At 33.0% G+C, this 19,303-nt stretch overlaps 2 protein-coding genes and 1 long non-coding RNA gene across 5 annotated transcripts in view; 2 read left to right on the top strand and 1 right to left on the bottom strand.

Moving 5' to 3' along the window:
* The window catches only part of LOC109331866 (probable inactive receptor kinase At5g67200), a 4,445-nt gene extending 1,489 nt beyond the window's left edge, over window positions 1-2,956 (top strand). Inside the window, exon 2 of the mRNA XM_019566631.1 lies at window positions 2,109-2,956. Within this exon, the coding sequence (XP_019422176.1) occupies window positions 2,109-2,668 (560 nt within the window). The 3' untranslated portion in view covers window positions 2,669-2,956. The remainder of the gene's footprint in view (window positions 1-2,108) is intronic.
* LOC109331865 lies at window positions 3,996-4,926 on the bottom strand. Its single transcript, XR_002105853.1, has 3 exons — window positions 4,798-4,926; window positions 4,136-4,188; window positions 3,996-4,027 (listed from the first exon to the last, which is right to left on the bottom strand). It is a non-coding gene; the product is annotated as an uncharacterized LOC109331865 (long non-coding RNA).
* On the top strand, window positions 9,796-18,302 carry LOC109332006 (histone-lysine N-methyltransferase CLF-like). 3 transcript variants are annotated; one of them, XM_019566842.1, is made up of 21 exons: window positions 9,796-9,951; window positions 10,050-10,236; window positions 11,060-11,124; window positions 11,589-11,708; window positions 12,170-12,271; window positions 12,379-12,692; window positions 13,088-13,249; window positions 13,607-13,691; window positions 13,865-14,020; window positions 14,120-14,167; window positions 14,235-14,306; window positions 14,391-14,738; window positions 14,895-15,085; window positions 15,384-15,519; window positions 15,606-15,829; window positions 16,073-16,204; window positions 16,292-16,382; window positions 17,153-17,200; window positions 17,275-17,403; window positions 17,502-17,579; window positions 17,817-18,302. In XM_019566842.1, exons 4-21 carry the CDS (start codon window positions 11,655-11,657, stop codon window positions 18,009-18,011), a joined length of 2,565 nt encoding a protein of 854 aa, XP_019422387.1. In that variant the 5' UTR covers window positions 9,796-9,951; window positions 10,050-10,236; window positions 11,060-11,124; window positions 11,589-11,654; the 3' UTR covers window positions 18,012-18,302. The 3 variants fall into 3 exon arrangements, with proteins under 3 accessions (XP_019422387.1, XP_019422385.1, XP_019422384.1); XM_019566840.1 differs by having other exon boundaries at window positions 11,060-11,174; XM_019566839.1 differs by lacking the exons at window positions 9,796-9,951; window positions 10,050-10,236 and having other exon boundaries at window positions 10,589-11,174.

Here is a 19,303-nt window from a genome sequence, read left to right as displayed (position 1 = left end):
TGCTTCTAGTGATTTAAATTGGGGAAGTAATATTGCGGTTGCTTTGTTTGAATCATAATGACGCAGTTACATTGGACCACAACATAAATTCGACTGTATTGAACTACATCAAATTCAAAAGTATTTTTTAATTACAAATTAATAAATACTGCAACAACTGCAATCACATTACAGCTAAATTGCAATTGCAGTGTAATTGTTTCCATAGATGCATAACACCATTTGTCAACGGTTGCGAAAAACGATAAGACTGTTGCTTATTAACCATAAAGTTATAAGTTCAAATTCGGTAAACAATATTTCTGTTTGTGGGGTAAGACTCGCCCATAGTGGGAGGCTGTTGGGTTTCCCTTTAGATAAGTAACACCATTCATTCTCAATACTATTATAGTTTTGATTAAATTCTACCATAATATGGGATATAGTGAGTATAATTGTGACTTCATTAATTAATTGGTATTTGATATTACAAAAATTATCTGATGTACAATGATTTTGTACTTTGTCAATCAATCTGGTTCAAAATCAACCATTAAATATATGTTTTGTAATGTGAGAGACCAAATTGATTTATAGTGTGTATCTTGTAGTTGTTAGATTATTAGGAACCGGTGCTAGAATTAGAGTCTGAATGTGGGTTCCTGCTGCTATTGTGATTGAAGGGAAAAAAATTCAGACCTAAAATAGGATCTTTGTATTTTGTATTTTCATTTGGAATACATGTAGTTGTCTCGAAACAACTTTTTCGCTTGAGAAAATAAGAGTAAAACTATGTACATCTATTTATCAACCCCATTGAAAGTTTCTTACATTGGACCACTTTTTGGTGATATTAGTGGTTCAAATTTGAGAGCTGTTGGTGATTGGTGTGTGATTTGTGCTATGTGCGGTACTGTGGTCAGTGACTTAGTGTGGTGTGTGATTTGTTTGCATATTCATTAATTGTTTGTTTGTTTTCACTGCATTCTGGCATGTGATTTCTTTTGGGGTTTTGTGGCATCCATCTTGTCTTATGCCGACAATCACGCTGTTGGAATATTTAAGGTTGTTTTTGGTAATGTGGGGTCACACAATTTTTTACGACAACAACAATCAAATCTTAATTTCACCATCTGATCTTGATGGACGATTTACTATAATTATTTAGTTCTACTAGGTGAGGTCGGTTGGCGAAAAATTTACTACAACTATTCAGTTTAAATGTTTGACTAGATGTTTATGCCAAATTGACTTATGTGCTTCAACAAGAGACATGTTTCAGTGTCCTTCTAGTAAAATGAAAAGTTTTTGTGTGAAAAATTTACTACAACTATTCAGTTTAATGTTTGGCTGAATGTTTATGCCAATTTGACTTATGTGTTTCATCAAGAGACATATTTAGGTGTTCTTATAGTAAAATAAGAAGTGTTTGTGTGGAAATTTTACTACAACTATTCACTTTAAATGTTTGGCCAGCTAATTATTCCCATTTTTTTTTTGGTATTATTAAAAGTATTTTCTCATTTTTATAGATAAGGAATAATTTTTTTGGGGTGTGTGACTGATTTTTTCAACGAGTGACATTCACATGAATTGAATTCTTGACTTTTTTATCATTCTGAGGATCGCCTTATACCACTAGACCAATATTGGTTTTTTTATGCCAATTTGACTTGTGTGTTTCATCAAGAGACATGGTGTGGTGTTTTTCTAGTAAAATAAAAAGTTTTTGTTCTATAGTAGCATTAAATGTGCACCACTGTTTCTACCAAAAATAAAATAAAATAAATCTGCGCCACTAAGTTATGTGGTGTGTCATTGCCTCCCACTTTATTTTTAATGCTAGATATTGGATAGTGAATGATACTCTTACTATAACACCACTAAGAATTTATCTCTTCATCCATTTGACACATGATTGAGATAACAATGCTATATACATATTTATAGATATATCTCATTACATATAAACAAACCCGTAAGGTTGAAAAACATGAAGGATTAAAATGAATATTTACTTTCGATAAAATTTTATATGAAAATTTGAACACTTATTCATATATTTAAGAAACTTTCACATATGAAGTTTGATGATAATTTCTTAACTAAGACAAGTGTTATATGTGCAGGTTCAAGATCTGCTAGGGCAAAACCCCTCCATTGGACATCATGCTTAAAAATAGCTGAAGATGTAGCTCATGGACTTGCTTATATCCATCAAGCTTCTTCATTAATTCATGGCAATCTCAAATCCTCTAATGTCCTTCTCGGAGTAGATTTCGAAGCTTGTATCACGGACTATGGATTGTCCCTCTTTGCGGACCCTTCATTGACCGAAGAGGATCCTAGTTCCACGGCTTATAAAGCGCCGGAAACTCGCAAGTCTAGCGGCAGGGCCTCTGCGAAGTCTGATGTGTATTCCTTCGGCGTGCTTGTATTGGAGCTTTTGACGGGTAAACATCCTTCGAAACACCCTTTCCTCATGCCGACGGATTTGCAAGATTGGGTTAGGGCAATGAGGGATGATGATGGTAGTGAAGACAAGTGGTTAGAAATGCTCACAGAGGTCGCTAGTATTTGCAGCGCGACCTCGCCGGAGCAAAGGCCGACAATGTGGCAAGTCCTGAAGATGATACAGGGAATAAAGGAGAGTGTAGCAATGGAGGACAATACACAAAACAGACTCTAATAGTTTCTCTTCTTGAAAGTGAAAGGCCAAATTTAAAGGATAAACAAGCACTTTACGGGTGGTTTACGAGTTTGGTTTTGGAAAGGAATGAAAGGAAATGGAAGGCATGAGAATCATCTCACAAATGTATTTTATGATTCTCAAACCTTTCACTTTCCTACATTGCCTTTCAAAATCTAATTCGCAAAAGCATATGATATTATGGTTTTATTGAATGTTGGGGCTCGTTAGTATTAGTTCTTAAACTATATAAAATAGAATTTATATAATGTATTTGAGCTTATTCAATTTTGCCTCCATTTTTATGTAGTAATGAAAGTTTCCACTTAAGCGAGACTTGGGAAACAAGAAACTTTGACAAGAACATCGTCATGTAGTGATAGTCATAGTAATCTCAAATGACATTGTACTCCAACAATACAATGTGTTACAACGATTTAGTATTATCATTATCATATTATGAGAATCAATAAAGTTTTATATTGACTATTGGTTGTTTAACACAACATTCGCTTTTCATCTGAACTTAAAATTGACTATAGTCAAGTAATGGAAGTTTCCACTAAAGCAAGACCCGGGAAACAAGAAACTTTAACACAAACATCATTACGTAATCATAGTAATCTTAACTGACAAGCAATACAATGTGCTATTTCTAGACAATTTAATATTAACATTATCATATTATGAGAATCAACAAAGTTTTACATTGACTGTTGATTGTTTAACACAACATTTACCTTTCATCCAAGTTTAAAATCAATTATGTAATCATAGTAATGGAAGTTTCCATTGAAGCAAGGCTTGAGAAACAAGAAAATTTAATACGAACATCGTCATGTAGTCATAATAATCTCAATTAAAGTTATACTTCGGCAATACAATGTGTTACTTCTAGACATTGATTTAGTATTAATATTATTATATTATGAGAATCAACAAAGTTTCTAACACAACATTTGTCTTTCACCCGAGCTTAAAACCGACTATGTATAACATAAGCACAAATAAAGTGGTTTTAAAAAACATCTTTCACAATTGTCTCTTGTTCAACATCCCTACAAATCTTTTAGCCATTACATAAATTACTACCAAAAACTATTAACAAGTAAATTCAGTAGGAATTAATTTATAAAAAATATTCTGAAACTAGAGTAGAATAATAACAACTATGTATGCATACTCTTCATTTTCAATTGAAAGAAATCATGCCTTGTAGTACAAGATACTCCTTAACCCAAAATCAAGAAGGAAAAAAAATACTCATGACTTTTCTAGTAGCTATTACATAGTACTTCATCCAGTTTTGACAAATCCAGATTCGAATCGAGTTCTTCATCCAGTTCGCCAACAACACTTCTGCGATGACCAACCGAAAACGATAAAAGTTTAGGGTATTTTAATAGACGTAAAAATAAGAAATCTTCATGATAAAAAATTTGAGAAACATTGCAATAAAGGACATACATGTTGTCACCCCTGATGATGTATAAACCCAGAACAAGTTGTTGGACACCTTCCTGTCAGTAGAAACAAGAATGAGGTCGATATCGGGAAGTGTTCAAGAAAAAGCGAGCAAGGCCAAAAAACCATGATATGTTCATCGAGGAGAGGGAAGTCTAGAGAAGTTGTTGCTTAATGACAATGAGGTCACAAGTTCAAATCTCGGAAATAGTCTCTTGACTTGCAGGGTAAGGTTGTATACATCTACCTTCCCCAGATCCCACTAAGTAGGAGCCTCATGCACGGGCCACCTTTTTTTTATAAGTTCATGGTTTTATTATCATAGTTCAAAGACTTAAAATTAAAAGTTCATAGTCCTATTATCTTAGTTCAAAGACTTCTGGTTCAAAGACAAAAAAGACAATTATAGTTGCATTCTTGTAAATAATCACTACAAAAAACTAATATTCAGGCAGTGTCAGAATTTATTCAAAATCAGGAAGCAAAACTGCAATGCATTTTCTATTTAAAATTCTACATTATTTGGTTGTGACAACTTACAGATATAAGTATAAAACTCATGTGCCAAGTTTCATAAACTTTATCAAACTTCATTGTTTTGAACTGACATCGTATTCAAAGTGGGCACGTGACTCGGTAACTCTTTCACAGAATCTTGTCCATACCTTGGTAGAATAAACTCGTTCATGAGACTCATCAAGAATTATGTTTGTTGCTTGGTCAAAACCTTTCAGGACTCCCTGCACAAAAAAGCATTGTAATTAACTAGAATTTAGAGCAATGAGATATATGCTACATATTCTCAAGAGTTAAAATGATGGAAATTGTCTCTGCAAAAAACCAAAAGATTCAGTAAATGGTTTCAGCTACTAGCAAAGTTTAAGCATATTTTGATGGATATTACAATTGGATGGAGTATCAGTTTCATCAACTTAAATGGTTGTCACCATAAAGCGCAGTAGTAAACAATCAAGGCTTTATCTCACTAGATTACATAGATCGATCGACAACACTCTATCATAAATCATGTTAATTGACAAGACATTGATTTCTAAGTCTTTCTTTATCATTTTCCATATGGTTTCCCTCTTCTAAGTCTTTCTTGGTCTTCCTCTTCTTCTAGGAATTGGATCAGCTTCCATTTGATCTAATCTCCTTACATGAGATTCTACCAGTCTCCTCCGCACATGCCCAAACCATCTAAGATACAATTCTATCACATTTACTACAATAAGAGCTACTCCAACTTTCTCCGCAATATATTCATTTCTAATCATATATTTTCGAGTGTCCATTCACCCAACTAACATTCTCATCTCTGCTACGTGGAATCTATTCTCTTGTTAACATTTTATCGCCCAACATTCAATCTCACGTAACATTGCAGGTCTTATAGACATGATATGATATAATGCCAAACGTTAAGGAAATCCTAAAGTATGTTATAGATGACTTACGATCAACAAGAGACTCAAGTCCAGGCCCAGCTGACATGTTGAAAAGATCCTATGTACCTATCCTTGCACCCGAAGAAGGTTAATTACTTCATCATCAAAACATAGCTAAAACAATGCAAATGCACATTGAACTAGATAAAATTGGGCAGAGCAAAAATAAAATGTCACAAATGAGTATTAACTTCAAAGGGGAGTTATAATGTGGTTTAATGATTAAGGTGAAGGAGGTTGAGGGTGAAGTCTCACCCACGACAAAATATTAATATACTAATAATTGCTGACAAAAAAATGTATTAACTTCAAAATTAGGTTTTAGAAGTTTATGGCAACACTCAGTTTTAAAAGCATTAGAACCAACCAAGGTTATCAAACTCACAAGTGCTGTAAAAAAAATTGTACAATAACACAATCAAGGTGAATACCATATGACTAAGGAACTAATCCTTTCAGAATGTGTGTCTGTCTCTCCCGACGCTCACAGGAATCCAATACTTATATTTGGTAATCTAAGGATACAACCAACTCTTACACCACTAGACTAATGTCGTGTTGATATTATTAGTAGATGAATACTCAATTTGATCCTTATAAAATTTCCATTTGTACTATTTTAATGTAAAAAAAGTATAAAACCCAAACTCAAAGATGAAGCACACGAATTTAAGTTAGGGTTTTAGAGTTAGATCACGAGTCAGAGATCAATAAATTAGAGAATGTTTTTGCTCGAAAGTTGGAGTCAAATGTTGAGTTATGGTTATATTTTCATTTTCATTTGCTTGAGGAACTACTTAGTTTGTTTGATAAGTACGGGGTAAGCGATTCCGGTTAAAACCGATGGAACCGAGCCGAAGCAATATCGTTTGGTTCGATTTCTGCTCGATTCCTACTGAAACAATGTTTAATGTTTAATCACAATTCATTATCCTTACATGAGTGAATTGAAGTAAAAACTTAATGTATGCTCTACATCTCAATTTAAGAAGAGAAACCACAATATTAATCTCGTTTATTCTCCTTGTATTTAAAATTTATTAAAAGTAAAGATTATTCAGTATTTATTATTACTTGTCTACTCACTTCAAGAGAGTGAAGTAATAACTCTATATTTGTTGTGCATCTCAATTTAAAATGATAGGTGTTTATTATAAAAGTTAAAGTAGTCCAACATTTATTTATCCACCTACTCACTTGAAGAAAGGGAAATAGCATTTCTATGTCTAAAGAGGAAAAAAATATGATTTTAGTTGTTCCTATATTTTCAATTTTTATTATATTTTATTATTTAATATAAGGCATATAAAAGGTAGTTATTCAATTATTAAATCTTTTCTATTATAATTATATTTATTATTTATTAAATTTTATTACTTGCTATATACTTAATAATTTTAAATTGGTTTTATTAATATTATATTAAAAAATCATTTCCAATTTCTAGAGAAATTATTTATTAATATATATATAAACAATGAAATAAATAAATAAGACAATGAGAAATAAAAAATGGGTTAAACTTGTTGTGGCCATGTAGTGGATTGCCATTGAGTGATGCAAAAATCACAATGAGGTAACAACTCTATGTACATTCTATATATCAACTTAAGGAGAGAAAAATCACAATATTTATCGCGTCTACTATTTTGATTTTTAAAATTAGTTAGACTTAGTGATAATTTACATTTATTATTATCTGCATATTTACTTCAAGAGAGTGAAATACTATTTCTATGTTAGCTCGACATTTAAGATTAAAGGAGTATGTTTTTAATATAAAATTTAAAGGAAGTACAATATTTAGTATTATCCACCTGTTTACTTCATGAGAGTGAAATAAAAACTCTATATTTGCTCTCCATCATAACTTAAAAGGGTAAAAAATATAATTTTAGTTGTTACCGAGTTTGTATTTTTTTGTTAGAGAATAGATTTTCATTTTTATTATATTCTCTTATATTGTTTAAAAAATACATTTAGAAAGTAGTTATTCAGTTATTAAAATATTTCTATGATAATAATTATTTTTTATTTATTAAATTCTATTACTTGTTTTATACTTAATATTTATTCATTTTAAATCATTTTTTATTACTATATTAATAAATTATGATCATCAATTTATAAAAGGGAAATTATTTATTCATTTAAATATATATAAAAACAACAACAAAATAAACAAAGAAAGACACAAATCAAAGAAATAACAAATTGGTTAAACTTGCATGGCCACATAATAAAGTCGTATATGCTTGATTTCCCTTAAGTAAGAACCCGGGTTCGAGTCTTGTGGATGAAAAAAATGACCGTTGGGAGAGTTAGCCCCACGTACCTGTGGATGTTCCCAGCTCGGACAGGATTGCCTCCAGTGCGAGGATACCTGTGAGAAACAAAAAAAAATATCAAACCGAGATTGTGTGATGTAGAAAATGAAGTGAGGCAACACAAGTCTAGTAGGATGCAACAATAAATAATTGGGGGCATGTGATTGCACATGAATGTTTTTCCATTCTCATACTCATACGATTTGTGGTACTCGTGTGAGTAATAGATATGTGCGAATATTCGACGAGTTTTTACGTTTATGTAAATATTTATATTATTCTATAATAATTAATATATATAAAATAATTATCATATGAATAAAATAATTATGTACGTGTTAAATTTATGGTTGCACTCATTAAAATTCGTTATAAAATAAATAATATATAATTATAAAATAATAAAGTATAATACATATATTATTTAACTAAAAGTAATTTATCAATATGATGGTGTTCGCAACGTGATATTGTAATATTCATTTACACTCGTAAGCTATTTTTGTGGTTCTCATTATAGGTATTTTTGCGTATACCTACTGGATCAATACTTTTGTCATCATAACATGAATCAAAATATTTTTTTATAGTTAATTTCTCTTGTAGCTTTTTACTCTGTTTTTATGATTTGCCTCTATATTTCCTTCAATTATATATTTTCTTCTATATTTAAATACTTTATCCTTAAAAAACCACAAATAAATACTTAAAAAAAAGAAGAAAAAAAGTGCCACTCCTAGCTCTAGCATTGCACACGTCACTTCGCAAATTGATAGAACTTCCATTGAGTAGTTAAGAACATAGGTCAACTACCTTAATAAAAGTTTAATTAAATTCTTAATGTGTAGTTTTATCTAATGATTTAATATATATTAGTGTGCCGGCGAATATTGTGTGATACTACATGTTCAATTTTATATATTTCATTTTTTGAATTAAAATGTATTTGTTGTGTTCGGTGTACTTTATATTATATTTTTTGTGTTTATGATAATGTTTAATTTAAGGTGAGATATGTGGTTAATTAATGTATTGGTGGTAGTTTCTTAGGATTAATAGTTTTTTTTGTAAAAATTAAATAATGTTAAGGGCAATATATGAAATGAAAATTACACCATGATAGAAGTTATTTCAAGTTTTGGCTTTATATATAGTAAAGATGCACTATAATATAAGTGTTTTTACACAACAATTTAAATGTTTTTTATATCGAAGCACGTCATTCATTATCCGTATGTTAATTATTATTAATTTTACCATCAAATAAAATTAATACAAATAAAAAATGGATATTGTACTAATCGTATAAAAACTTTAACATAACAATGTTAAAAAAAGTGGTTCATGTCGATTGGTAAATTGGTCCCAATATCGATACGATCCAATAATTATATTGGTCATATAATCATATACGTTAAAACTAGTAAAAACTAGTCAAAACCGATCATATCAGTCAATTTTCAATTGAACCGTACTGATTAGTTTTTATTTAAAATTAAGCTTTAATAAAAATAAAAATATATTTCTTTATTAATTTTTCAACACGTTAATATATTATATATTATATATGTATATTTAATTTTATCGATATACAATTTAATTAGTAAACCACCAATTGAACAGCTATAATAGGAACCTGTCACTGTCACTGAAGTATTAATAACACCTATGCATAGATATTAAATTCCAAAACTTAAATAAATGCAGCAACTATTGTGAAGAGGGATCACAAATGGCATGCAATCAATGGGGAAAGATTCGACACGAAACCAATTTAAAATAATAAAATCTATTCCTTAAAGATCTAGGGTTGAGGAAATGAACTAAAACTTCTTAGGGTTTTCCTTTTCTCTTTCGTTGTTAATATAATCATCAAATCTCATGTATTCTATGCTTTAATTAACAAACGAGAATTCTCTCGTCTCCTCATATCAGTAGATAACTTATCTATTTTTTATCAAAATATTTCTAAAAACTGAAATATATGACACATTTCATGGTTTTAGTAGCTGAAGGATATTATGTTCGGAATGTACTTTATTCGGTAAGGAATTTATCTTCATTAGTGAATAACCTACCTTACTCTTTAAACATTATGAATTTTTCACGGGTAAGTTTTTGCTATTTTTTTGTTTCATACAGGTATCTTGTCCGAGCTGGGGACATCCATATCCACACATGTATATGGGGCTAACTTTCTCAACGAATATTTTTCCATCCACAATATTTGAAGCTGAGACATTGCTTAATGACTCGGTAAGTGCTCATGATGCATAACTGCATATTGATGCGGGTAAGATGTAACATCATGTAGAAGAAGAGTGGAAAGGTATGTTCTCATTCAAAAGCAAAAATAACTAATACGTATGATTTATTCTCCAGAAAACACTGTAGAGTGTTTTAAATTGCATTCAGCAACAACAATGTTATGGTTTTGAAAGTCTCCGTAATGGTATTGTGACAGCAATTGCCGCCGCATTTGCCCATAATTGCGGTAAATGTAAAGTAGTGGTCACTGCAATTTAAAATAGTGGTTCCATAGTTCCGTTTTAGCCGACATAGCGTGTATCGAATTCCATGTAGTATGTACAAGTCCGTCTAGTGTTTTAAATTACAGTTGCGGTCACGATTATGGTCATGGTTAATGCGATTGTGGTCGTTGTGGTGTGAATTATTTGTGAATAAAAAAATATTTTCGAAATTGATGCGGCCCAATGCGGCCTCATCATTGTGATTCAATGTCACACTACAATTATGGTATGATACGGTTGTGGCGGTCACCATAACCGCAATATTGTGGCCACATCACGTGATGCGGTCCATAATTTTAATCATTGGGTTCGTCACAAGGGAAGTCTTCTAATAAATAATGTAAAGACTGATGAACCACATAGAGTTTGGTACTGCAAAGCAAGACCGATATGGTGTACCATGTAACTATTGCATTTTAGCATTTTATATCACATGGAAGCTTGATCATTAAGGGGTATCTTTCTAGTTCCAAACATTTTCAAAATCATAATAAGGAACCTGGAGAATTGCAAGTACCCCACCTCTCTGCTTTGGAGATGGACTATTTTAGATATGACCAGGGTTTTACTATAATTCTTCATGATCTATTTCGGTTCCTTATAGCTGAATCGGTTTCATAGATGCTTCACGAGCATTGCTGCTGGCCTCCACTGATGGGTCAGAGCCTTCTCCGGAGGACCCCTCGGTATGTGTGCTTTCTACTATCACTGCCCTTTATCGTATATCGAACTTAAGGTACAATTCATTTGTATTTTGTAGTTGTATCATTTTGTGCTTTTCTCTATTCAGTTGAGGTTGAATGATCAGTGTTTGAATATGACAATTTTTGTATTGTGACAAATTGTGCCTGTTCTTCAGGTTGTGTGTGCAAATTGGTGGTTTTAGCTCATCAAGTTCCATTATTAATATTTACTAGTTCTAGTTCATCAATAATATTATATGACTATTAGTTGCTTTCTTAATTTGTACTCCTTGAGTGCAAATTAAGCAAATTGGAAGTAGTATTTAAAATTGTGTTCCTACCATTGCGGTTACATTCCAAAATATTAATAAACGAAAAAAAATAATTATGGAAGAAAAAAAAGAACGCGGAGAATTGTATGTGCCCCACCACTTTTTTCAGAATTTGACTATTTAAAGCGTGACTAGGGTTTCACTACCATTCTTCATAGCCGCATCGGTCCATAGGAAGCTTCACGAGCGTCATTGTCCTAAATGGCGTCGCCAGCTTCTACTGATGGATCGCAGCCTCCTCCCGAGGACTACTTGGTATATATTTCTTCTCTGTCTGTCTTCTATTGAACTTATCTTACTTTGATCATTATGGTGTCGTTTGATCTATGTAGCCAGCCTCATCTTGTGGGAACAAGGCTTGGTTTCGATTTCATTTTGTCTTTGATTGGTTGTATTTTGTGATCGTATCATTTTGCACATTTCTCTCTCAGCTGAGATTGAATGATCAGTCTTTCAAAAGGAAAATTAATTTGTAGCAATTCATTATGTATTGCGGCGAATTTTGCCTGTACTTTTCATTGTGAAATTTGTGCAAATTGTTGCTTTGATCATATCCCCTCGCCTGCGTCGTTGATACTGTTTTGAACAATAAACATGAATGAGCCATGGTTTTAATTTGGTATAAGATCAGATTAAAAGGTCACAAGAGATCACACATAATGGAACATAAACACATAATTTAATTCTAATATGATTGTATTATTCATTCAATGCAGGTGAAGATAGCGCCGACCACAACTCCTACACTTAAACGTGTATTATTGGTTATCGATTCTTTAAAGAATCAAGTTGTCGCTGATCGATTGATTTCCATAGAGGTACTATGTCTTACCTGCGATTGTAATTTGTCATTTACTATGATTGGACCATTTGCTTGCTTCTCATATCCTGTAACATATTACATGTGGGCGCATTTGAATATCAGAAAAGAGTGGAAGAAAATCGACAGAAGCTGGCTGGTCTCACAGACAATCTTCGTAAAATAGCAAAGGAAAGAAGCACATGTAGCTTTACTAGAACAGGAAGAAGTCTAGATCTACTAGCAAAGAGGCAAAAAGATGCCATTGATGCGAACAATGGAGGTAGGGAGAACACTGGTGATCATGAAGATAACCTTCGTTGTATAGCAGTTCTTCATAAATATAATGCTCCTGCTCCTGACCCAAGTCTTGTTGTGACTATTATGTTACCTGGAATTATGAAGATACCTAAGTACTCTACATGGCTTTTTCTAGACAGGTTTGTTGACTTACTCTGCTATTCTTTTCGGATGTGCAAGACGTCAATTCTTTTTTCGCATATCTATGAATATTCACTGTGTACTAGACTAAATTATCACTCATCCATTTGTTTTTCAACCTAGCCCAAGGTCTCAAGTTAAAGGCTGAGAAAACTTTTCAATGACTTCATTCTCTCTGTTGATTTCACTTTGTTTTCTTTCTGAGGCACTCTAGCCTCTTCTTCTCTACTCATTTTTTTGTTGCATTGGAAATTCACCTTTCCAATTTATTGATTTTCAGCTCTATAATGTTCTTATAGTTTTCAATATATTCTATCTTTGAGTTTTCTTCTATTTTGATGTACAAATGTCTGATCTTTAGAATATACTTGTTATTTGTGTCAATTTGATGCAGAAATGAATTAACGACGAAGGAACAGTCAGTGGAAGGCCGAAGGCAAATTTATTATGATGAGAATGGTGGAGAAACACTTATTTGCAGTGATAGTGAGGAGGAAATGCCAGTGGAAGAACCGGAAAAAAAAGACTTCCTTAAATCAGAAGATTTTATACTCTGGTTGGTATCGCTTAGTAAACTTTTACTGTGTGCTTTCATTTTTGGTTTTGTTTTTCCCTTTTGGATCTTCGTTGTTCATGTGTAAAAGTAAATCTTAATATGGTTTTGGCCTATTATGTATTATGATAATGATATTAAGTTTTTAGAGCTGGAAAATATTGAATTCATACTCACTATGATTTCTTTATTTCTCATATGTTGTTCAATGAAATTATATAAGCACTAAAAGCCTTCTATTTATTTGATCTACAAATGTTTTTTCATGTTAGGATTTTTAACTACTGTATTGCATTTTGTTATTCTTTTGCTGCATGAGTGACTGTTTTGGATGTCATGATATCTACTTCGGTTTTACAGCATGACTATCAAAGAACTTGGTTTATGTGATCTTGTTGTGGATTCACTGAGTCGGTTGTTTTCTAGAGACGCGAGCGAAATCAAGGTATGTTTTCTTCACACTTTTCATCATTTCTAAATGTATTTTTAACTTTTACCATCTCCTTTTCTCAATTATTTTGCCAAACATTGATCCTAATTTAAACTTTCATACTGTTGTATCCCATTTACTTTATGCTAGCTTTAGAGATATTAAACGCAGTCAAACATCTTATACAGGAAAGATATGAAACTCTTATTAATAAAGAGAATACTGCTAGTGGTTCCAATACTAGAGATACCGAAGAGCATTTTCAAATTGGAAATTTATGTATTGAAAAGGATCTTGGAGCAGCTCAAGCCTCTTTTGACAACCTATTTTGCCGACGATGTCTTGTAAGTTTTTTCTATGCAGTGCACTGAATATCATGCAGTGTTTTCTACATTTACTATTGATTAGATTATCTCATTTGTTCTCTTAATTTCATGATGCAGGCTTTCGCTTGCAGATTACATGGATGTTCACAAGATCTTATATTCCCTGTAAGTTCTATTCATATGTTATTTAGCATGAAATACTCTGTAAATCTCCTAACAACAATACATATAGGCTGAGAAACAAACTCCCTGGATTCCTCCCGATGCCGGAAATGCACCATGTGGATCAAATTGTTTTCTACTGGTATGCAATTGGTTATTCTGAAAAATCTATCTGTGGAGCCTCTTGAACAATTTACTGAAGCTACTTTGCATTTTATTATTTTAGGTACTTCAGTCAGAAAATTTTGCCAAAGTGACCTCTTCTTCCCAAGCTGATGTTGAAGAGAATCGCTCTCGTGATGTGGAGGTGCAAATGTTATCTAAGGAGTCTAGTGATATATCTGCTAGAAAACAGATAGAATGTAGCAAAACTGAAGGTGCTTCATCTAATGCAAAGAACATATATGAGAGTAGTGGCTCAGAAAATGCTCGTGTACAGGAAACCATTTCACCTTCCAAATCTGTGAATGAAGGTGGGATTATTAAGACAGATAGTAAGCGTTTGGCAGAAAGTGTTCTTGTTTCCATGCAGAAGCGGCAAAAGCAAGCAGCAACGCCAGATTCTAATGACATTGTCAGTGGTGTTCTTTTTTCAAGTGACTTGAGTTAAACTTCAGTTATTTCCATGATAATGAAAAACAAGTATTTTGTCACATAAATGTCAAATTTCTTGACGTAGGAAGATGTGCTGGAAAAGTGCGTATTTCATAATAATCTCAATTTGATGCAGGGTGAACGACTTGGTTCTTCATCAAACAAGATGAATACAAACTCTCTCATCATTAGCAGTGAGGACAACATGATGAAAGAACAGTTTGTACGTGAGAGCGATTGCCAACAGGAATTCACTGACAATGAGTCTTGGAAACCTCTTGAAAAAGGGCTTCTAGACCAAGGAATGGAGATGTTTGGGAGAAACAGGTAACCGTTGGTTTGGACTAAGATATTGTACTTGTATCACTATAAGATGAATGTTGTAATTAGTGCATATATGAAAGCTAAAACATGTATGAGTATTACCCCTAATGGAATTAGTTATCTATCTGATTCTGAAGATAAACTGCAAATTTACTCACATGGTTTAGGTTAATATCCGCTTCCCTGTAGTAATTTTGGAATTACATTCTGCTCGCTTTTGTTTATATCTACGATATCTTTAGACATGAAACTTTCATGTGCTGATAAATAAAAGTCTGACAAATTTTTTATTTTATGGCAGCTGCTTAATAGCTAGGAACCTCTTATCTGGTCTAAAGACATGCTGGGAGATTTACCAATACATAAATTGCAATGACAGAAAGAAGGAAGGTGCTATTGGTGATGCTCCAAATTCTCCTCTGGAAGGCGATTTAAAGGTTGGTTTCAATGCAACTACGTTTATGCATTTTGTATTGCTTGCATATAGTGCTATGCTAACAAGTGAAGTCAAAATGGTTGCAAGGGTAATAATAAAGAGAAGCGGGGATCAAGATTTCAACGTAGAAGAGGAAAAGTCGGTCGCTTAAGGTATACCTGGAAATCTGCTGCTCATCGTTCAAATAGGAAAAGGATTACAGGGGGAACAGGTAAGCTCTACAAGCATTATAGTCCATGCGATTGCCAAACAGCTTGTGGAAAGGAGTGCTCTTGTTGTGAAATTGGAACCTACTGTGAGAAGTACTGTGGGTAAGCCTTTTGAATTATTCAATTTGAACTCAAATATGTAAAGGAGAGGAGGAAAGTGGAATTGTAGTGTTTCGCTAATAGACCAAATGCTTGGGTAGTTTTTTTCTTTTTCTAAGGGCAGGGGGAGAGTGCACTATCCGGGGTTTGAACCCGGATACTCACTTTATGTCCTACAACTCTACCAGTCTGCTATAGTGTGCATCTAATATCATTTCATTTGTGTGACAATGTTTTCTTATGAAGATGTCCAAAGAGTTGCAAGAATCGATTCCGTGGATGTCGTTGTGCTAAGAATCAGTGCCAAACTCGACAATGCCCATGCTTTGCTGCAGATAGGGAATGTGATCCAGATATTTGTAGGAATTGTTGGGTCAGGTGATATATGGTTCTTTTGGTATTGACTAGTCTATCTCTATTTTACATTTGTTACTTTCTGTTTTTTGAGTCAAATTATTCTTGCAGTTGTGGTGATGGTACTTTTGGGTCTCCTGTCCAAAGAGGCGATAATTACGAATGCCGTAATATGAAGTTTCTTCTCAGACAGCAGCGACGGGTAATTTTATATTGACTATGTTATCCTATCTTGAAACAATGTCTGCCTTACATCTCACTATAACCATCCTACTTTGGTTAAAGTGTATTGTTTTCGAGAAGTATGTAACATCCTTGTCATAGTTATTAATGACATGTGATTATCAGTGTTAAACATATAAAACCATCGCGTGCCTTCACCCAACCCCTTAAGATTTTGGTATAGTTGTTTCTCGAAGGTGAGCAACATGATAATTACCATTATGTGTGCCACTTGTCTTTTGCCTTTGTTGTACACAATCAGCCGTAACACTAAACGGCATCTGTCAATCTAGAGTTTTGCAATTTCCGATTGTGCCAGAAACTGGTAGCTGTGTTCAGTAACGTTGACACTAGTAGCTTGCAGTTTGATGGTACTTTGACATTGGATTGATTGTTGCTTGAGGTTTGACGGTACTTTCGCATTGGATTGCCAATCCTTGATTCAATGTAGAATATTGCTGCCATTGGCCATATCTTATGTGTCTGGTGTAGAATAGATTAATTATTTATGCCTATCAGAATTCAGGGATGACATGTCTCCACCGTCATTCCTGTTCGGGTAACCGCATCTTGTCTCCTTCCGATTTTGAATGATCCAGATTGATACGTATCTGCAGAGACTTTAGTCTATCTCTTGCAATCTGTATTAACCGATTTTGATCTCCTTGTTCTTTTGTGTTGTAGCCATTGAGATGTTTCATTCTGTTGTTATTTTTCTAATAATAACAGTGACCTTTATTATGCTTACAGATTCTTCTTGGAGAGTCTGATATACATGGCTGGGGAGCGTTCTTAAAGGTTGATGCAAAATTGATTATGCTATATTGGCGTATATTTCGTTTTTCCTTTTACTGATACTTTTCACCTTCTAGGAAACTGTTGAGAAGAACGAATACCTCGGAGAGTATACTGGAGAGTTAATTTCACATCGCGAAGCGGAAAAGAGAGGAAAGATATATGACCTTAAAAATTCAAGTTTTCTCTTTAATTTGGATGAACAGGCAAGCTCCTCATAGTACTATTGGTTTATCGATGGTCGTCAGCTCTTTTTGTTGCATATATAAAATGCAAGGATTAATCATGAGATTGTTAAATGCAGTATGTTCTCGATGCTCAACGGATGGGTAACAAATTGAAGTTCGCTAATCATGCTACTCATCCAAACTGCCATGCAAAGGTATTTAGCTGCGAACCTTTATTATATGCTTCAATCAATGTTTGAAATTGCAGTTTACGATCACGGTTATAATTACATTGCTTTTACCGTAATTGCGAGAAAATACGATCGATGCAGCCACAATTACAATTGCAGTGTGCAACTTAAAACACTAGCTTCATTAATCGGTGTGCTAAACAATGCATGGCAGATTATTGGTGTGAGCTTCACTAATGCTATATGCTTAAACTATGGCAGGTTGTTATGGTTGCTGGAGACTATCGGGTAGGCATTTTTGCAACGGAGCGGATTCGTGCTGGGGAGGAAATATTCTATAATTATGGATTTGCACCAGAGTGCACTCCAGAGTGGGTTCTAAAGCTTGAGGCATCTACACCAAAGAAAGAGCGCGGCGGCGCTTCGTCGAGTCGTCGTGCCAAGAAGTGTGCTTAATGGGAAGGTTATATCTGAAACTCGAGAATCATTTCTTCTGCTATTCTTTGATGGATAGAGGAAGCTTATCTTATCTTATCGATATGGGACATAAATATTTGAAGTTTTTGCTTTGGAGACCATAATATTATTAATGTTGTTGCTGCCATAGGCCTAAAAATTTAAATAATTGACTTTATAACATTAATGGGTTGTAATCATATACCTCTATAAGAGGCTACAAACTAAAATGATTCTGAAACCTTTACCTAAAGGCTAATATGGACAGTGTAATTCAACATTTTCTCTTCAGTTTCATTTCAATTGGTACAATTTTCTTGTTACTGTATGATCTTGAGATAGCTTATATTCTAAGCTTTCACAATGTTCTATATGGTAATTTTGTTGGTGTGGTTTTTCATTTTGAAAGTTGTTCTAGTTTTCACTATTCAATGTTTTAATGTGTTGCTTTGGGGATTTATTATGTATGAGTTTTTTACACTGTTAGTTCATTATCCATTATTTATTTATATATTAATCATCATCCGTTCTTAAAATATGATACAAATGAATGATGTATTGACTATAAATTTTATATAGTGATAATGTATAGTTATTGAGCTTTTTATTTATTAATACTCTATAAAATTCATAGGAAAGTACATTAAAAAATAATTGGTGAAAAAGTGGAGTAGAAAATAGGAATATGGTTAGAAAATAAATATAAATGTTTGTTGGACCTTTTAAACATCAAAAGATTTTGAAAAAAATATTTGCACTATATAGTTCTCTTATATTTCTATTATTATATTAATTTTTTGGTTCAAAATATGGTATTTCATGTGTAGCACTTCACATGAGTAACATTGAGAATCATTGGTATTTCTTACAACAATAGCCACCCTCAAAAGTTTTTTTATAAGAATTATTTGTTTTCCTTGATAGTATTTTATATATCTACCCTGTATTAATGATGCACTTTTTAAAGGTAGAATGTTTATTGGAATACATAGATATCTCATATATTTTTCACTTGTTATCCCTATCTCACCATTTAGCTAGCGAGAAAATTAGGGACGACAATGAGTACCTAAACCTATCGGTATATGTATATAATATTTGTAAGAGACTGGGTCTAAGTCCGTATTTTTGGACCCATGCGTAATTAAGATTTGAGATTTTAAAATCTGTTATTGGATGAGTTTGAGTGAAATCTTTCTCTAAACTATCATATCCGAAAGTGGTAGAACAATGTGGTGGGACCTCTTTTGTCTTGATAGCTCCCTCCTCAAAGTTGCTTTTTTTATGCTCCT

Source organism: Lupinus angustifolius, chromosome LG17, assembly GCF_001865875.1.
Source record: "Lupinus angustifolius cultivar Tanjil chromosome LG17, LupAngTanjil_v1.0, whole genome shotgun sequence".
Lineage (NCBI taxonomy): Eukaryota > Viridiplantae > Streptophyta > Magnoliopsida > Fabales > Fabaceae > Lupinus > Lupinus angustifolius.
The sequence above is the reverse complement of the archived record's forward strand: the minus strand, read 5'-3'. Positions and strand labels throughout refer to the sequence as shown.

What these genes read in the sequence shown, in the direction of transcription:
- LOC109332006 (XM_019566842.1), top strand. Translation starts at nt 11,655, where the DNA reads ATGGCGTCGCCAGCTTCTACTGATGGATCGCAGCCTCCTCCCGAGGAC. An exon ending in CACAAGATCTTATATTCCCT is followed by an intron (nt 14,168 to 14,234) that starts GTAAGTTCTATT and finishes CAATACATATAG; the next exon opens with GCTGAGAAACAAACTCCCTG. An exon ending in CGCCAGATTCTAATGACATT is followed by an intron (nt 14,739 to 14,894) that starts GTCAGTGGTGTT and finishes AATTTGATGCAG; the next exon opens with GGTGAACGACTTGGTTCTTC.